The sequence below is a fragment of the Helicoverpa armigera genome, chromosome 12, assembly GCF_030705265.1.
Source record: "Helicoverpa armigera isolate CAAS_96S chromosome 12, ASM3070526v1, whole genome shotgun sequence".
NCBI lineage: Eukaryota > Metazoa > Arthropoda > Insecta > Lepidoptera > Noctuidae > Helicoverpa > Helicoverpa armigera.
Window position 1 is genome coordinate 3,273,522 of NC_087131.1, and position 20,313 is coordinate 3,293,834.

Below are 20,313 nucleotides of genomic sequence, written 5' to 3' on the forward strand. Positions count from 1 at the left end.
AAGATCCACTAGTTTACGTCAATGCAAAATAGTTGTCAAATAGACGCAAATTGTTTGAATTCCGCAAAATTGTATTTTGGTCCTATGATTGGACAAAGCCTATTAGTTATATGGGACGACTATGCTGTCAAAAGTCAAAAAGTCTATAAATCTGTGATTATAAAAATATTTTTAACTAGCTGTTGCCCGCGACTTCGTCTGCGTGGGCAATATAGAATTTTATATAGCCTATGGAATGTCACTATCACAAAGGATCACCAAAGTAAAGAAAGTTTTCGCGCTCATAGCCACAAAGATAGAAGGATGCACTCATAGATATCGTAACTCGTAACACGTGCTCTGAAATGCGACAGGATGGATTGACATATTAGTTGGTTGTCAAATCTAATGTCAAATATTATGATTGCGTTCAAATATTTAACTTAAGATTTATAATTTAATTTCTGACAAAACTTAAGATTTATCTTTCGATTTCTATATAGTCTTATTAAAAAAATAATCGGACAGATAAACAACTGAAGTTAAAATTGAGTTTCTCGAAGCCGACCATTATTTATGTACTATGTATTTTGAGACTATGCAATTTTGTCGCGTTTGTTGAGTTTCAGATACGCGATATTAGATCCTCCAACGCGCACGCGAATTTGAACTTTATGCAGCGGTAATAAATCACAAATTGACTCTCCATTTTATTTAGAAAACGTTTGTATGGGAACTAGAAAAATGCTGTTTTGAAGATTTTCCCGGCAATTATTAGAATTTTTCTCACCTTTTAAACCTTCCCTGGACCTATACAAACATTTTAAAACCAAAATCAGCTCAATCGGCCCAGCCGTTCTCGAGTTTTAGCGAGACTAACGAACAGCAATTCATTTTTATATATATAGAGATAATAAGATTGGTACGTCGAATGTCCGTAGTACGAGACGTGTACTAGTCCGAGTAGCAGAATTTAGAAAGAGTTATTCCTATGTCTTTCGAAACTTTAACATGACCATTTGCCAGTCTATTTGTATTTTTTGATGTTTTCGTTTGAATTATAAATTAACACATTGAAAGAACACGGTTCTCTTTTGATACTCTGGAATGGTATCGTGTGAATGTTCTACCTTTTAGAAATGTTATTGAGGTTGAATTCCATTTCACAATACAGCGTGAACCGTCTCTAATAAGTAAATAATGTTGTTTTACTTATTACAGAAGTTGAGAGATGCGATAGTCTGTGTTAACTTTAATTATTTGTGTAGGTGGTAGGTTTCACACGCGTCCTACGGAAATTCTTCTCGTATCAGTATAAAATACACACGGTCTATATTACTCGAGAATAGTGCAGTTTTCTGACATAGTAATATTTTTTTAATCGGTTCAATAGTTTTGGAGTTAAAGGCTCTTATACTACAATTACAAACAAAACAAAAAATAGTCCTCTTTATTGCCGTAATAAAGATACTTTTTCCACAATCCCACCCGTCCACCCGTGACCACGGTCGGTGCAATTCGGCCGTAACGTCGGGTAAATAAAGAGGTACCGATTATGTATAAATATGTGTACAAATTGCAAAACCCTTAGTAGTATACATTACAAGATATCCAAAATACTTTTCATATTTTTCTGTTATTCCCCAATCGCACGTTTCACTCTCATATCACACTGACAATTCAAAAGTAGCATAGCAATAGCAATCACTTCAAACAATTTCAATTTCGATAGAGAGTTCTCAATGTTAGTTGGCAATAACTGACTATGTCAGGGAGTAACCCTAAAAAATGCGGATTCCATTGTCCCTGTTAAATTGTTCAAACGAGTTTCAGAGTTAACCCTCTCTCTATTCACCCCGTGTTGTATGTTCGGACTTTGTTGAGTACTTTCTGATAATTGGCTGACACGATTTTTTTGGTCTGTATTTTTTTATATGATTATGAATGAAATGGAAGAATACCCAACACTGGGTTAAGCTCGCCATTGTACATTACCTCTGTTTGCAGCGTGTCAAATGTATTTGTGTGTGCAATAAAGAATTTAATTTAATAATTATGAAGTAATATTTTATTAAATAAAGGTTTTTACCTCAGCCTCAGTTACGTTTATTATGTAAAACTGAAAAAGGTTTTGGACGGAAAACTAGGTGGCCACCTGTGACTTTCTTCATGAATCAGTTGATAAAAGCTTACTTCTGTAAATACACCAAAATTTTCTGTTTTGTTCTTTGTAACTAACTTTTTAAGTAACGTTTTTGATATTAATGAAAAGAAAAAGAACACCGTTGTAAAACTAGAATTGGGCAGAGTTAACTGGAATGCACGACTTTGCCTTTGTAACTTTGCAAAAATGCAACTACAGATATTACCGAATATTTGAAGTGCATTGCCTGATAACATACTCAATTGCAAAACGTCTAACGAACTGACGAAGCAATCTAGCGGTATATCTTGGAGTTTGGCAGAATCACAACACTTCTACCAGAGCCTACAAAAATATTTCTGGCAAACGTTGTTGCCTGGCAAAACGTTGCTATGTACAAAACATAGATGTCGCTACACTACTCGAGTAAAAATCTATGCACTGAAAAAAGCAGTTTGTCTAGTAAAAACTAAAATAAAACTTATATAAATAAGGTAGGTATAATATCTGCGTATGTTAGAAAAAGTGCTGTTGTATTTAAATGTCTTTGAACTTCCCCCTTGCGGCTGAAATGTGCGCGCGCATTTCTTGTACACTAAAGCGCTGAAGCGCTTTTGTTTGCATAACAGGAAATCAGCAAATGCCGGAGTTATGAAAACTGTAATGATATGTTATACCTATACATTGTCGTTTTGTAGAAATGTTCATGTTATACAAGCAATTAGGTTGCTAAAATATGTATAGGTAATATACATTACGTCTGTGTTATTAAGTTGAATGCGGAAGGTGAACAGAGGTCAAGGTAAGAGCTAATAATGTTGCTATTCTATCTAATAATACAACGAAGTTGGGAAATGAAAATAGCTCCTTTGCTTTGGTTGTGACTGCTTTTGAAGCTCAAGATGTGAAGGTGTGCGCAACACGTGATCGAGTCATTACATTACGGAGCGTTAAAGCGCTTTATTAGCTGAATTCCAAAACACACAGATATCGGACGATCTAAAAAACATAACCTCACGCCACTGGTTGACAGTTAACTCTGCGCGAGCCGAGGCAGTGAACGACTTCGCGCTAATTTATTCATTCATGACCTAAACGAACGAAATATTCTTTTACCAGTTGCCCCTCACTAAAACAGACGCTAAATGAGTGATATAAATTAAATAAAGCCAACAATTCAGTTAGAAAAAACAGCAAATCTGTGAAAAAATAAATTCGCAATACCAAGGTTAAGTGATGTAAAAACTATGTAAGAAGAGTTCTTGTTATACAATTAATAATGCGTTGAAAAGGAATTTTGTTCCTGAAAAACGTGCAGTTCGAGGAAAAAGTTGCGTTTGCTGCTGAAGCGAGAAAAGAATTGTAAGTAACATTTAATTTAATGTTTAACTCAGTAATAAATTAAGTAGTAATAAATACCGGGTTTTTTCAACTGTAACAATCAATCAATTAACTTGGTTTCGCAAACGAAATTCTTGCATAAAATTGTGCCATTGCAAAGTCCATGCGTGAAGCATAAAATTCTATGTTTACGTATATTTGCAGACTCTATACCTTATTTAAGCGGGAAATTTTAAATTTAATGCACTTCTTTATGGCATGTTTTCTGTATCATGAAATCAATTTCAGTAATGATGAACAAATTGTACATTTTCTTAACTTTTAAACAAATAGTTTATGTATTTCAAAGTAGAATTCAACACATGTGGAGATTTTACAACAGTCAAAGTTTTCAAAATTAAATGTAAGTAATGAAATCAAGTTTTTTTAAAAAATAACTGTTTTCTTTGAATTATATCCAAGTTTCTAAGTAAACAGTTGTTTTAGAGAAACGGACATTGCTCTTATCGGTGAACTTAATCGTTAACATGAACTTGCAGTCATAAATCAATTTAAATACATTATGAACTCTGTTTTTAGCACAACAATTTCTGCAGAGAATATTTTTTGAAAGCAATGATTGAAAGAAAAATAAAAGATTTAACCGGTTTTTTAAACATTTAAAAGATGTTTATTTGCTTAAAAGAGCAGTTAATAAAAATAAAGCGATTCCTATTCGGCTATCCAAACCGAAATATTCAGAAAACGGACAGATAGGAAGAGGAAAGGAAAGTCAGATAAACAAACATGACGAATAGTTTTGCAAACAAGTGACGGTCGAAATAAACCGTGTGAAACCAAATATCTTTCACACGAATATGTCAACTTTGGTGGGAAAATTGAAAATGCCTTAGTGTCGTGTGTTACCTATAAGCGTCAATTTTCGTGTGCATAAAATTCGATAGGAAGTTTTGATGATAATCGATTTGTTAAAATGTAAAGAAGCTACGTTTAAAAACCATTTTTCTCCCATATATTAAGTATTGAACGTAAGATAGAAAATGACTAAGTGTGTGTTCTGAGATACACCTTCAATCACGTAAGAAGTAAAGTGAATTAGTATTAACCCAGCCAGCACAAACCTTTTGAGTAATTTTTGTTTAACAGCAGTCATAGAAGCTAATTGCAGAAAAAAACTACTGTAAATAGCTGATATGGCGCTTACTCAGACGTTATTCAAGCAATTTGGGCACAAAATATACTGCTATTAGCTGTGTAATAGCAACGTAAAAGATGATTAATTTTTGAATAATTGTACGACAAGCTGAATATCTTCTACATAAAAAGATTTTGTTCTTTAACACAAGTATTACAGCTCTTTTAGCCAGATGATGAGTGAATGATGAATGAACATATTATAATTGACCGAGTCCTTCAAAGCTCAGATATTCAGATCATACACAGCGTTTAGCTTATTTCAGGTATATTTTAGCAAGAAGTTGATCAAATTAAATATTGACAAATCCGAACAGAGTTATACATATGCGTAGTATAATATTTTACCTATCGTAAATTTTACCCTTATTTAGGCTTGATGAAAGAAATTGTAGGTGCGCATGCAACTTTACCGTGTATATATATATATATTTCGTGTAAATTTTTCACGCGCTTCCTGATAAGCCGGGTTTTGAAGAAATAAACAACATTTTTTCTAGTTATGTTTTTTACGTGTAAAATATTTTTTTAGTTTATTTCAATGTAAGGGTTCAAAAATAACCATGTAAAGCTTTTTTAAGAATATTATATTTATTTCGTTATTAAACTTGAGTATTTGAGTATAAAATTCCACATCATTATAATTAGGTTATGTTGTTCGATAATGGCGACGCACATTCTGAATAAAATCTGATTGCACAGTGGCTTACCGTCTAATGTATGCATAACAGACCATAAGTGTCCACTTATTAAGTTGTGCTCTGGTTAAAAGTGGACTGCATTAAACATTTTTCGACAACTGTTCTATAATAACACACATGCGTACTGTAAATCAAACACTTAGGATTCAGTCATATAATAATAAAAACCCACATTATAGGAAAGTTATATTATTTTTTATTTTTAGTTCTTATCAAATTCAGATAATTATAGAAGATTCCGATGAATTGAGAACCTCATTCTTTTAGAAGTCGGTTAAAAAATATTACGATACGAAAAATTACATACTTAATTATAACTAATCATTGTAGTACAGAATTCATAAATAGTACGATACAAATAAATAAGCATAGTAGGTACTATATACCTACTACAAACGTGCGATGCATTTTCACGTAGTAACCCTAGCCTACAAAACTGTCAGCCGGTTAAATTCTGACTAACTTTCCAGAACAGCTCTTCTAGCTTAAAAACGTCTAAGTACTTCTCATGAATACGCAGCAAACTTCTGCATCAGAATCTGTTAATATTGCTTTAACTACAGTTAGCTGCACATGACGGTAATTTCGTACTCAAAGCGTCATAAAGTAGTTACAACAGCTATCTTTATTTCTGTTAAGTTACTATATGCTTCATAACAGAAACAACGCCTATTTTATACAGCAGCTGAATAACTGTCAAGGTGTAGTGTGTAATACAACTAAAAGAAAACAGAATACAGCTTATCCAGTATCATGCTTGATAATGGAATTTTATGCCAATGTTATACAAAAGATTACACGAACTCTTGAGTAGCAGGTCTTTTTATGATGATTATTCAGTTTGAAGAAATAAAATCCGCAAATTACTAAACTAATTCAGCTGATAGCATTATTATAGCAAGAAATAACTTTAATACATAATTTGGTAATACACTCAGCTAATATTCATATATAATAAAGCTTAACCCTGCATAGAGTTAAATTCTTGGCCAGTTATCTGACTTGTGTGCTGCCTGGGAAGAGTGCAGAGAAAGTAATCAAGTTGTTACTTAAAGTAAGAGTAAGTGTGAAAACTGAGTGAAGAAGTGTTATTTTCACAAAAAAAAACCTTTTATTTTAATACTTTGAGGATTTTCTAATCGAAACATTTATGTCAATCAGACACACACCCTAGATACCTAACTATCGATTTACTAAACTCGGTAAGTGCTTCATTAGATAGCATTGTCTGTTTTAGAATTAGTGTTATCAGTATCAAGTATGTGCTTAAACATAACTGAGTAGAACTAGCTTAAATCCATTAAGAAGATAACGTATATAAATGTACTGCGAAAATTATACTTAATCACGAAGCATCGCGATCGTGGATTCGAGATGAACTGAAGAAAATAACAAACAGACTACAGAAAATGAGAAACATAATATTTATCAGATTGGCTTTTAGTTAATGAGATTTTAATTAAACACTAGTAAATCGATGAAGTATAACAATTTTAATAGAGATCATTATGACGAAAGACGAATACCGAAGTTTAAATCACCAGAACTTCTTCCTTGCCTATTTCATCCCAAAATATATGCCAGACAGTATCCTCTGAAATCTAAAAAATCTCATTCTTTCCTGATTAACCAAGCTTTAAATAAATCGACCTCGTCGTATTTTTGGTCGACGGTCGTTCTGACTTAACTGAAGCTGAAAAACTGTATCAAACTTTTTCATAGTTTGACCGACAAGAAAACTATCAATAGGTTCTTTTATCAAAAACACCTTTTTTCAAATAGTCTTTTACTAATTTTAAAAATGAGTGAGTAAAGAAAGACATGAAAATCTGCAAACTCGAAGAGGAAGATGTCCTGGATAGAGCGAAGTGGAAGAAGAAGATGACGAAAAGCGGACACTAGACGGGATAAACGTTTAGAAGAAGTCTTTTACTAATTTATTAAAGACATTATAAGTTTCAAAAATACTGTTTCCATAGTATCTTACGATGGAAATAAATGAAGAAGAGTTACAGTCAGTGCCAAAGTGCATAAAAAATAACATCACGATAACATCGCATGAACAGTTGAGGACTCAATCAATTTAAATTGATTACAACAGCAATAGTATGGCTTGTTTCAATTACTGGACATAATGCTGACCGATTGGAACAGCGCTTTCATTTATTCATGTCATCGTTTGTTTTGATTTATTGATTCTTGCATCAGACTGTTGACTTTGTTATTTTAGTACCTGTCTCTTTCTCTAAATACATCAAGTCTTATCTTGGTAATAAATAAAATCTGTTTCTTCGTAGCTTTCTTGTTTATCTATGTATGGACAGATATGAGTTCTCAAGTCTACTGTCAATGGCAGACTGGCCTCATATACAAAGATTTCCTTATTTAGGCGATTAGGTATATCAAGATACATAACGTCAGATAGGACTACTGAGCAATTGTAAGGATGATTCTTATGTCAGAGTTGGGCATAGGAGCTTCCTCATGGTCAAGAAGCTTTCACATTTAATTCAAATTCTGCGTTAAACTGATATTTATACAGTGGGCCGATATGTAAAGCCAGAAAGTAATGAATATGATTGATCAATAAGTCTCGCTAGATTAGACTTCTTATTACAGAATGTTTTCATTGTTATCTCATTGACGTAGTTACGCGTATAGTTAGTTGGACTTTCATCATCATTCCTAGTTGAAGATTTATCTTTAACCTTACGTTACGTCTATTGTATAATGTATTTATAAGTATTTCTTGCCATTCGTTCATAACATTTGCGATAGATCATGTTTTGTCCAAGACCATCTTATTCAAATCAGTGGATTTTAATCGGTTATAAGCCTCTTGTTCTCAATTTTCTTCTATTGAAGATCTAGACTTGGCCTATTTGGACCCAATCTTGGAATCGTTTATGGGTATACACAAACTGGGTTTGGTTTAACCACCTGTAGCCTACAGAACTAGAAGTTCTGCTAATTTTAGTACTACGACTATTGTAATAGCATGCTTGTGACCTACCACAATATGATAAGAAATGAATGTGATAAAGCCTATTTGTTTTCTAATTGTCTAACAGATTACAGTATCTGTCTGTCTACTCGTGTCTAACCTACTAACTATATAGCCTCAAGTTTATTTTTCGTGTCTGGTTTTGGCTTATCATATACTTTGTCTGTCACGGCTATTTTAACTTCTTAGCAACATCATCATTTTAAGTGTTACATTACTGCACTTACAGTATCTTACCATCGAGATAAAGGTCTTATTATACGATAGCAGTAATCTTATGGTATCAGAATCATATAAATGTATGCACACGATATTGTTAGAACAAATATTACTAATGCAACCTCTGCGTTAGTAAGGACGCTTAAACTATTCTTAAGTCTAGATATGACTGTTCTAATGTTTTGGTTAACACAAAGCTAGTTTTATATTTTGTTTAATAATGTTATATTGTCATTCTGATTTCTGTTTCTACCTCCGTGATAGAATGATGGAAGTGAGTGATTTTTGCTTTAAAAAGTTTATTCATGGTATTGGTGTCAAGAGTCTTTCTTATGAATTTATTTGCAACAATTGGATCGTGCAAATAAGAAGTAAAATCTTGTTTAAAATAGCTTTTTTTTTGTTGCAGATAAAAATGGTTCAATCGGTGTTCGGAGCATGGGACTACGCCATTATGGCGGCCACGATGGTGGCTTCAATAGCTATCGGTCTATATTTCCGATTCAGTGGTGGAAAACAGGCTACAAATGAGGTAAATACTACAATCACTTAAAATATGGTTTCTATAACGTTTCTAAGATATACTGTTTAAGTATCTTTATCATGTTCAAATCTTTACTGCCACGCCTCTTTCATGTTATCATTATTTGTGTCCTTACTGAACTATTATTTTCCAGGAATACCTCTTAGCCGACCGCAACATGTCAATATTCCCCGTAGCAGTATCTCTAATGGCATCATTCATGTCAGCCATCACGCTGCTGGGAGTATCAGCAGAGAACTATTACTACGGCATGCAATTCGTCATCATCAACATATCATATGGAATCGCTACTCCAATAGCAAGCAAGCTGTACTTACCAGTCTTCTTTGGATTGCAGAAGACCAGTACTTACGAATACTTAGAGATGCGATTCGGACCTCATATTAGAATGCTCGCTTCTCTAACGTACACTTTACAAATGGTGCTCTATAATGGGATAGTTTTATATGCCCCTGCGATTGTACTAGAGGCTGTGACAGGGTTGGATAGACTGATCTCTATATTAGTGGTAGGATTAGTTTGTACGTTTTATTCTACTTTGGGAGGCATGAAGGCTGTGCTGTTTACTGATCTCTTACAATCAGCACTGATGTTTGGAGCAGTGTTCAGTGTTGTGGTATTTGCGTCACTACAAGTTGGCGGCTTCACTCAAATCTTCGTGATTGCAAAGGAAGGCGGACGGCTTGATTTTTCCAAGTAAGTGTAAGCAAATTTGGTTTTTATTCTGTAGCAGTTATGGTTATATTTTGAATGTTTGTTGTTCAGTTTCAGCGTGGATCCTACGGAGAGGCACACGTATTGGTCCCTCATCATCGGAGGGCTGGTGACGTACCTGTCTTTGTATGCTGTCAACCACACACAGGTAATTTGTCCTACATTAATCCTTACGGAAAAATTGGCACGGGAAATGTCTAGGAAAATAGGTACGTTTACAAGCATTTTCCTCTTATACTCTTTGGAAAAAAGACCATACAAAACACCATAAGTAGTTGAAAACTGTAGGAAGTTTCGTTATAAACAGTCGCACTAAGATAAGGCGCACGCGCAGTGTAACTGTGCAGCTTTATCAAATACTGTAATCTTAGCAATTGTCTCGCTGCGTTTTTATCAACATTTGCAGAACTAAGATGTACTTATTCTTAAACAGGAGATAAAACGGTCTTAACTTAGAAGGTCGACTACATCATTTGTTTTACAGATTACAGAAAATATTAATGTACCACGAGTTAACGAGAAAAAGAAGGGGGGAAAAGTTGTATAAATATTTTTCACCAAATATTTTGCAGTAAATAAGAATTACACTTTTGTACAGATAAAATAAAAGCAAAACATAATTAAAAGCATATTCGCTTTGGTAGCGGCTTTATGTATCCGATTCACTAAGTTATTATATTTGGAACCTGGGTACAATAATGTGACCCTACGCATTCCAGTTTTCATGATGTACTTTGTACCTTACGCACGTACCTAATATGACCTTTGATCAGAATGTTCAAAGACACTAATTATATTCAGAAAACGGTATTCTATGTAGGTATGGGTAGGCATACCTGGCCGTTTTTATGTTACCTATAAATATGTTAGGTAATCGCTGCAGTTATAAGCGTAATATTTAGTTAACCGACTCAAAAGTACTATAACATTGTGTAAAAAGTAGACGTAAATTGACGTGGTAGTCAGTTGCGTTGTTTCAATGTTTAATTTATCATTACACAAGTTAAGCATTGTGTACCTTACATTTAGCTTTTCATGCTGTCAATGCGTTAAAACATTAAGCAGTCTCAAAGATAATATCTAAACACTTCATCTAAAGAAGATCTGCGCACTAAAAAACTGATTTTGGGCTCTTTATTTTCCACTAGTTGTTTGCCGAGGGTTTACGAGCGATTAATAATTTCAATATCCAGATAAAGATAAGTTGTATTCGAGGATTTTCCGTCAGTGAAAGTACTTTCCAATCCTTCATTGGTTTCGGAGTCTAGAGTACAAACAAAAACATTCTCTTTTTAATATTTGTTTTAAGATCGTATCACCGGGTTGACGTAAAAAGATCAATATGACAATGTATTCCGAAATCTGGTTTATAGTTTGACGTAATTGCCAATAGCACAAGCCACTACAGTCTATTTTAATACAGTTAATATTTTGCAGCATAAACCGTGTAACTTAACGATCTTAGTGTCAATGACCCTAAGCAATAATTCTTACCGTTTATGATGATTAAAATCTACGTAACAAGTTTTTTTAATAAAGCAAAGGTACCTACCTAATACAAAATGAAATAGTATCGCAACAAAAACATAACGGAGTTTTAAAACAGGCATTGTTATATTTCAAGATAGTTTTTTCTTGTATACGAAGTTTTTATTCATATTTTTAATTCTTAGAAGTACAGTCAGAAAATAAATGGAGCGAGACCTTGCTATTACTTGAACACATTTTTTCCCAATGGACCTAAAATTGTATATGCCACGAATTAGGTGTAGTTATCGACACGTAAGTATTTATAATTTCTGGAAAATTTTTCAAGCTCTGTTCAGTAGTTTAGAACACATTTATGAATTTGGATTACGTTAATCTGTCTACTCGAATTGCTTTATATTTATTGTTTTACACAAGTCGTCTGACCTCTGTTTAAACAAATGTCTTTTATTTATTAAATTGTTCTACTCCGAAATAATCTCACGGACAAAGCTTGTTTGTTTTTATAAAGTCCAGACATTGTATTTCAATGGTAGCGACTTCTTATATCGCTTTTAAATTAACTTTTGTCAAACTATTTTTATTTAGGCAGTTTTCTTCTAAGTAGTTCATGGCTGTGTTATAATATAAAGCATAGCATTAAAATCATATTATTTGTTTAGTTAGGTATTATCTTTTAGACTCATATGTAGATACAAAAAACAAGGCTAAAAGAACTTAAATAACCTTCCCTAAAAGTTTATCTGCTTTACTATATAGCAAAGTAGAGCTATATATTTATTACATGTTTTTCATAGTTGTCTCAAAGGACAAAGACCACCCCCAAGGATCGCCACTTCGCTTGGCCTTCAGTAATCGAGCAATCTGCATTTACTTCTTCCCAGCGACCTTTTCTAGATCGGTTCATCATGTCTCCCTATATTTTCACCTTCAGGTCCAACGTCTACAAACAGTGAACACATTAGACCGATCTCAATGGTGCCTCTGGTGGAGTTGGCCGGTGCTGTCAGTTCTAAGTGTGGTGACCTGCATCAGTGGGCTGGGCATCTATGCTGTGTATAAAGACTGTGACCCTTTCATCAGTAAGAAGATTTCAGCAGTAAGTTGTACCAGTCTTTAAATTCGTAGAATTTTTATGTCCTAAAGAAACTGATTGGGCCTGGTCAAGATCTATTTTGTTCTTTTAAGGAAAAACTGCTTAAAATGTGCAATTTAGTACATACAAATCGGTACTAAGTTGAATTGTTAATTAATTGATACTTATCGGAGTTAAAGGCTATCTCATTTATCTATTTATATACTTTAGTGTGCTCTATATGGATGATGCCAGAGATTTGTAGTAGGTTAGGTAACCACATTAATAAATGTATAACAAAAATTCATAACCAAAAAACATATTTTTTCTCTTATTTACTCAGTTCGTATTTCACCTCCCCAAACTCTCCTAAAAACGACAAGATAGTTAAAATATCCTTCCCTAGTACTTGAGGAAATTCTGTTGTCTTTTGTCTTCTTGTCTTCAAAGTTGTTTTCTTTACCTTACCAACAGATAGACCAGCTAATGCCATACTACGTGGTGGAAGCAATGGGTAGCGTGCCCGGCCTAGCTGGTCTCTTCGTGGCAGGAATCTTCAGCGCATCGCTCTCCACCATATCAGCCTCTTGTAATGCCTTAGCCGCTGTTACCTTACATGATTATGTTGGCAGGTAAACAGTCTTATATTCAGTTTAATTGTATGAGTATTGTGGTATGTACTTCTTGGTCGTCTATGAAGGAATTAATGTTTCTTTGTTTTCCATCTTCATCTGAAGAGGAAATCTGGCCCCAAGGTATGAGATAAACAGTTAACCTGATAGAATGATTTTGGATGCATGGTAGAAATCTCTTAATTTTGTTTAGAAGAGTATGAATGATAGTTGTGTTTGCACGCAAACGTTTTTTTCCATGTTTTCTCTGAATCATACCTATATTCATATTAGACCATGACCCCTTTTATAACCACTTCACTGTGTAGCTCCTGCAAGAAATCACTCATGGATAATTTCTCGCCCCTTTCAAATCAATTTCTTACTCCATTTTTTTCCTACAGATGGTGCAAAGTCCCACCTTCCTACGCGCCATGGCTGACGAAGCTAGCTGCCTGTGCCTATGGGCTCGTCTTCCTAGCCCTGGCGTTCATAGCGGAGTACCTAGGAGGTGTGCTCCAAGCTGCCCTCACGATTTTCGGGGCCGTCGGAGGTCCTCTACTAGGGGTGTTCACCCTAGGAATGTTCACGACTTATGCTAATGAGAGGGTCAGTACAAACGTTATTGTTTTAAATTTTTAGTTTAATAATATAAACTTGGAACCGAATAATCTTTTGTTTGATAAATATGAAGAATACGGAAATATGGATTGTTTGACTATCAGACAATAATATTTGAGATGTAATTTTGAGGAGAATGTTCATCTGGTTATGTCAAAATAAACTTGGAGATTGTGCAAACAAGATGAATGGATATTTATGTTCGTGATGCAACGAGATATTTGTAGTTTTTTTTAACGTCTTTTCCTTAGATCTTTCCAGAAATAAAATATGCACTGTTTCTTTACAGGCAGTATCAATTTCCTTACTAAGCGGTATGGCGATGACCCTTTGGATAAGTTTCGGAGGGCCCCGACCTCCTGTGACCAAGCTACCTCTGAGTGTGGAGGGTTGTGGCTTCAACGTGACGCAAGCGGCAGTTGCTGCGACCAACCCCAGTGATTATTTCTACCTCTACAGAATATCTTATATGTGGACTAGTCCGGTAAGTCCATTTTTGTTTTGGGATATTTTTATCAAATTAAAATAAAATCTATACAAATCAAACTTAGGCCACAAATAGGTTAAATTAAAACTTTTGATTAAGGATTACCGAGTATCTCTTCTTAAGATGCCTTTAATCCCAGATTTAGAGGATGCCTATGAAAACCATCATCAGTATGTTTACTATTATAAGTACTACTACTCTAGGGAAGTCTAACGAGGAGTTAATTGATAATGATGACATGCATATCTATGACACTCAGCCATGTATAATGTTCACTTTAATGAATATTATAGGGCGGCTGTAATGGCTTATAGATTTGACGTTTAATAACATTCAGTAGGTATAATCAAGTAAATGCTTCCCTACTTCTTGTCTCAAAGGATTACATCACACAAAGTATGATTTAATTTCGTTACTATGTAATACTTAAACCACTATCAGTAATGTATGCTTGTATATGAATGAGCTCAGGGTCATGCAGTCAAGAGGTCACAGTAGATGCATGATTATTGTGTAACTGATAACGAATCTGTCGTTATCAATGGCGTTTATGTTAAATAGCTGTTTCCGGAGTGTAAAGCATCTCATTACTGGCGTAGGTTAAGTTAAAGACGTGTTAAATCACGTGGTTGATAGGTTAACTGCCGATTTCAATAACTGATCTAAGTTCTAAGTAGTTTGAGATTAGAGATTGTTTGGCATACTTTATATGATAGAAATTTCAGCAGCAAGTAATTAGGCAGGAGATTAAATGCCAGTTGTAGTGTTTAGTTATCGATGATTATTATCAAAGTTATTTGAATCAAACGACTTTTTGAATCATGGTGGAAATCAGATCATTCAATATTTTGCGTGCGTTATGAATGAACCAATATTATTCCGTTTTATCTAAATTAAAAATGGCTAATAAGTGATTGTCATTTATCCGTACTTCTTACTATACTTTTTACGTCATAATGGTCGTAATAACTACTGGGTTGACCTTTCCGCTTATATGTAGGTACTGACGTTTTATCTATGAACCGTTTAGGAAGATTTAATTTGAATGTTTGTTGGTACATTATTCATTATCAGTGCACTTTCAGAATCTTAATCTTACTCGTTTACATTTTTATTTCCGTCTATAAACATACAGACATAATAAAATTATATTACAATTGTTTGGTTTATATTCGTAACTTTGTTGTAATAAATGATAACTTTCAATTATGTCATCAATATTATGACATTGTAAAGATTCAATAAAAACACGTGACTGCAATAAGTAATTCAACTGCAAACTGCATTTTATTATTTTTTATCGATATAAAAGATATGGAGTCTTGGAATTCCCTCATGACCTCTATTGGTGTCGTATTTATAACGTTATCTAACGTTGTTCACGATCTTGGTTCACAATCTCATTGACGGTTTTGCGTCGTCAGATATAAAATGAAGTGATCACAATATTTAATTCGGACACTATCAAGATTTCAGAAATAACTAATGCTGCGTTCATCATTCTCAGACAAGATTCGACTTATCTCGATAGTCTCTCTTGGAAAAATTGCAATCTTACGGAAAAATTACGACATTGTCAGTCAGTTATCTAAATATTGTTATTGTTATCATTCAAGTGTTTCTCAAGTTTGTTAATATGATGCTTTCAACATTTTTATAGTTTGCCCCAAACAAAGTCTAGTAAGAATTGTTCCAATTTTAGGGTCATAGTGTTTCCTTTAAATACTTCGACGCCTAATCAATGTTCTTTTATATATGCATTTTATTTTTGTATACTTATAGTATTTTGTTATTTAAAAAGATAAGTATTTTAAGCTTGTATAAATAGTGTGTGTGTACTGTAGCGCGTGGCGCGCTAGGGACCGGGGATCTTCAGGATATTTAATTAAAACATTCAATGATAACTTTAACTTTGCGTTTATTCGCTGACTCGGGGGTGAAGTGACACACTTCAATATAAAAAACTTATTCTATGGAACAAATCGAATACATTTGAAATGATTGCCCGGTCAGTATCAAAAATATCTAACGAATAAAACCTTACAAATGAAAGAGTTTCTAACTACGTTACAGTACTTATCTACTTGTAAATAAAATATTCTTTCAAATATTTCAGATCGGTTTCATCTGGGTGATAGTAGTGGGTACCGCGGTATCGTTGCTATGGCGACAGCAGCAGCCGTGGGAGCGACAGGGCCGGTCACACCCAGACCCTGAACTCTTCACCCCTCCTCTTGCAAATCGGCTAAGAGCAAGGCACGAAGAGAAACCCGCTGTGCAGGTAACCAAAGAGTAGTGTAGTGCACGCCTTTTGAAAATGCATGGACGCTTGTAGTTAGAGAATTGTATTTTGGAGTGTTACAAAAGTGTTTGGAGTGTAAAAAAATTGCATGTCTGCTTGTAGTTAGAAAAGTAGATTACTGGCTTGTTTGAAAAGTTTTTGGGTGTTTTTTTTTGACAGAAGGACGAAACTACTTTTAACCGAAATCACATTCTTTTGACACTTACAGCCAGTTTCTTCATCAAAAGTTAAAGCCAAAGTAAAAGTCAAAGTAATGTCTAAAGTTAAAGTAACGGTCAAATTCAATTTTTCTATTAGTTTTGCTGTCACTTTAGAGCCGCCGTACACGGACTGCTTCAAGCAGTTGAGACCGACTGCTTAAAGACGCGACCGCGCAGTGAACTATAGTCATTCATTCGCTGCCGTACACACGACTGCTCGAGCAGTCGCGACCGCTTCAAGCCGTCAACTGCATGATGAAATTCCATCGTGCCGTCGACCGCTCGCGAGCGGTTGCGAGGCATACACCGACTGCTCGAGCCGTTGACTGCGCTAGAGCAGTCGACAGCTCTCCGACTTCCCTCTCTCCCCCGCCCTTTGCGGCCTCGCGGCGTCTGTTTTCTCATTTGCCGACTGTTTTTTGAAAATCAACTGCTCGAGCAGTTGGGTCGTAGCTCGAGCAGTCAACAACCGACAGCTCAAGCAGTCGACGCCGACCGCTCGAGCGGTCCGTGTATTTCACTCAGCCGCTAACTGCTCGAGCAGTCCGTGTACGGCGGCCCTTAGCCTCGAAAAAACGAATTTGACCGTTACTTTTACTTTAGACATTACTTTACACATTACTTTGACTTTTACTTTGGCTTTAATTTTTGATGAAGAAACTGGCCGTTAAAATCACTTTCCTTTAGTTGTGTTACTTACCTTTATTGTATTTTTACTTTAAGTTTTGTTTTCTTTTATTTTTTTAAACCTTTTGTTTTAAGTTTTTCACAGCTTGTTTGAGTTCCGCTTGTACCTACTCATTTAATGGCTAGATAAAATCTTAGGTATAACATTTGCGATTCATTAGATAACCTTAACAGTGACTAAAAGATGTTCTAGGTATAACGATTAATTGAGTAACTGCCGTACCTACAATCGGACCATAAGCTTGTGCATGAACTTACCTAAGCTTCAAATGTAAATAAATAATCATGTAGTAACATTTTTGAGTCTTTGGAAGTCTGTGCACAAATACATACAGCCAGGTCATGCGAATTGTCATAGACATTCAGATTCACAATTTAAAACAGTTCATTTCCTATTCTACAAAAGCTATGCTTCTGTGAATGTCATTAGATTCATACATAAAGTTAATGAATATTTAGATTATGTAAATTAACGTCTGCGATTATCGTGTATTTTTGTACAAAAACTGAATTCGTCTAAGCATCTATAAAAGAATTTTTCTTTTTTATATTTTAATGGTAATTTTATACATAACGGACTGTCGGTCATGGGAAATGCCTTTACATATTCACTTTACTAAGATAACCCACAATGACGTCTCTATGTCTTAATTTGTGATAAACTTAGGTAAAATCTTAGAAAAATAACATTGATATAATTTTTGTTCAATCTTTCATTTAGTTGCATCGTCACACTTATATTGCGTCACTATAACCGATTTATTGACGCCTATATTATTACATTTTCCAATAATCTTTAAACATGAATTTATACTCGGGGGTAGTGGACTTCATGTACCAAATACATTTGAGAAAGATCGCTTTCAACTTTCAACCATAGGTTCCTACATATTTCCTATATATATTCAAAGAGGTGCGAGGTATACTTTTTATCGAAGAGTCCATATTAATATATTAATTTACGAATAAATAAGTAAATTATTAATATATAATTATTATTTATACAAAGATTATTGGAAGATGTTTTCATCATTCACATCATCATTGCAGTAGTGATTTGTGTTTTAGATGACACCGTGTACTTTGAACACTACTTAGCACATCCATTGTGGAAACTATACCAGGTTTGTAATTATTTATTTTTTAATTGCATGTATACTATTATACACATTGCACTTATCATAGCATGAACACTGTTAAAGATGTTTTATTTCACGAAAGGGGGTAACCCACACGTGTGTGTGTAAATGTACACACATGGTCTTTCTATGTGTGAGCGCGGGATTGGTCAGTATTGTTGGCCGAGTCGCCGAGTTTCACAAAGACAACGTGATATACGCTTACACACACATGCATTGTTGAACCGCTTTCGTGAGATAAAATATATTTATGTCTATATGGCCTTCAATAATTTAGTAAATAATGATTTTCCGCTAAAATTAATCAAATGAATGTAAAAATATTTTTAACATCATTTGTTAACTTATTCTTAAGGTAAGCTTTATTTATATTCTTTGTGTAATGTAGTTAGTGCATAGTTTTTATTTATGATTGATTTGCTTATAGCCTTAGATGCATGCATGATGCACCTGCATGCTTGCTGCATGACGAAAGCACGCTGTGGTTTGATTTTTTAAAATATTTTTTTAATTATTTAATGCCTGGGTCTAATTTGGTTGATTATAAAGTTTGCTCTTGTTTAAATATTTTGTTAATTATGACTAATTATAAATTAAATAAAAAAGTATTATTGTATTGGGATCTTTTTGATTATCGAATTTTAAATTATAGCAAAAAATATAATGTGATTTTGTTGCATTTTTCAGTGTAAACTCTTGCAATCGAACGGCGTTCAAGATTAATTTACTGTACTTATTTATTTAAGTAGACAAATTATTATAATTTCAAGTTATTTTTTATAAGGATAGGTTTAAAAAAACATTGAAATGTTTGTTTATTGTGAATTTAGTGCTGTTGTTTGTTACATTCCTAGTTTATGTATATTATATAGTTAAGTCATGACTTTGAGATCCATACTTTTTGGAAAACAGTCGCTATTAGAAAATATTCTTCGTTTTCTAAATAACTGGGTTACGTACTTACCAAGGATTAAAAGAGGAACATGGAATTATAGGAATATTAGAAATAACGATTTGGAGCATCAAAATTAGTATTAAAAAAGAAAACAATAATTTATTATAATATTACAATATTTAATTAATTTATTAAACTTGTATCTAGTTCGTTGTTGATTAAAATTGAAGGAAGATTGTGGATGATAGTAAAAAGTGTGGTAAAACAATAATAATGTCATTATATGGGTTCATTATACCTTTTTAAAACCTAAAACAATTCGTTTATTTAAGGTTAACCGAATATTAACCAATCAAACATATTGCCTAGTGGTAATTTTTAAAATGGGTTAAGCTTTCTTAATAATGACGATATTTCACAAAATTAGACATTTTTATGACCACTAATGACACAGTTTTGTAGAGGGTCATTTTATAATTAGCTCAACGAAGAGGTCATCTAAAATAGAATTTGATTGAGCAATAAGCTCGTGTTACAATGAGTTTCAGGACCTTGAGCATTATAGGGCACAATCGTGAAGAACTGAAATAAATAGACGCCTATATTACTGGCCTTAAATGTTGTTTCATACTGTAGCCTTTGTATAATCAAAATTATTTATTGTAGATTTTTAAATGTGGGTATTGAATGTGGAATTTTAAAATTGTATAGTTCAAAATAGATGAAAAAAATAAAATGGGAAAAATGCACACCTGATTACTTTGATATTGTTTTTAATAGCTGTTTTTGTAATATTTTTTTAATCTGTCTGACCACGAAAATACTATATTTTTATGACATTTTTCTATGGTTTTTAATATTTTTATAGAGTTAAGAGAACATTTCCTATTTTTTTTTAAATAAAGACCAAAATGCCAGTTTCTGAAAACAACAAACTATTTGTATTTCTCACGTAGATGGCTGTATAAA

At 33.7% G+C, this 20,313-nt stretch overlaps 1 protein-coding gene across 4 annotated transcripts; it reads left to right on the forward strand.

The window, feature by feature from the left end:
- The first annotated feature begins 3,129 nt into the window (after window positions 1–3,129).
- Window positions 3,130–20,244, forward strand: LOC110378138 (putative sodium-dependent multivitamin transporter). 4 transcript variants are annotated; one of them, XM_064037304.1, is made up of 12 exons: window positions 8,689–8,855; window positions 8,991–9,113; window positions 9,259–9,821; window positions 9,891–9,987; window positions 12,262–12,426; window positions 12,877–13,034; window positions 13,140–13,157; window positions 13,418–13,622; window positions 13,924–14,118; window positions 16,238–16,402; window positions 18,379–18,434; window positions 19,137–20,244. In XM_064037304.1, the coding sequence occupies exons 1-11, from the start codon at window positions 8,802–8,804 to the stop codon at window positions 18,406–18,408; spliced, it is 1,773 nt and encodes a 590-aa protein (XP_063893374.1). In that variant the 5' UTR covers window positions 8,689–8,801; the 3' UTR covers window positions 18,409–18,434; window positions 19,137–20,244. The 4 variants fall into 4 exon arrangements, with proteins under 4 accessions (XP_063893376.1, XP_063893374.1, XP_063893373.1 ...); XM_064037306.1 differs by lacking the exons at window positions 8,689–8,855; window positions 18,379–18,434 and adding an exon at window positions 3,130–3,484; XM_064037303.1 differs by lacking the exon at window positions 18,379–18,434.
- The last annotated feature ends 69 nt before the right edge of the window (window positions 20,245–20,313 follow it).

Excerpts from the sequence above, each read along its gene's own strand:
- LOC110378138 (XM_064037303.1), top strand. The coding sequence starts at position 8,802 with ATGTTATATTGTCATTCTGATTTCTGTTTCTACCTCCGTGATAGAATG. Across the intron at positions 12,427-12,876 it reads TCAGTAAGAAGATTTCAGCA|ATAGACCAGCTAATGCCATA; the intron begins GTAAGTTGTACC and ends CCTTACCAACAG. Across the intron at positions 16,403-19,136 it reads AAGAGAAACCCGCTGTGCAG|TGTAAACTCTTGCAATCGAA; the intron begins GTAACCAAAGAG and ends TGCATTTTTCAG.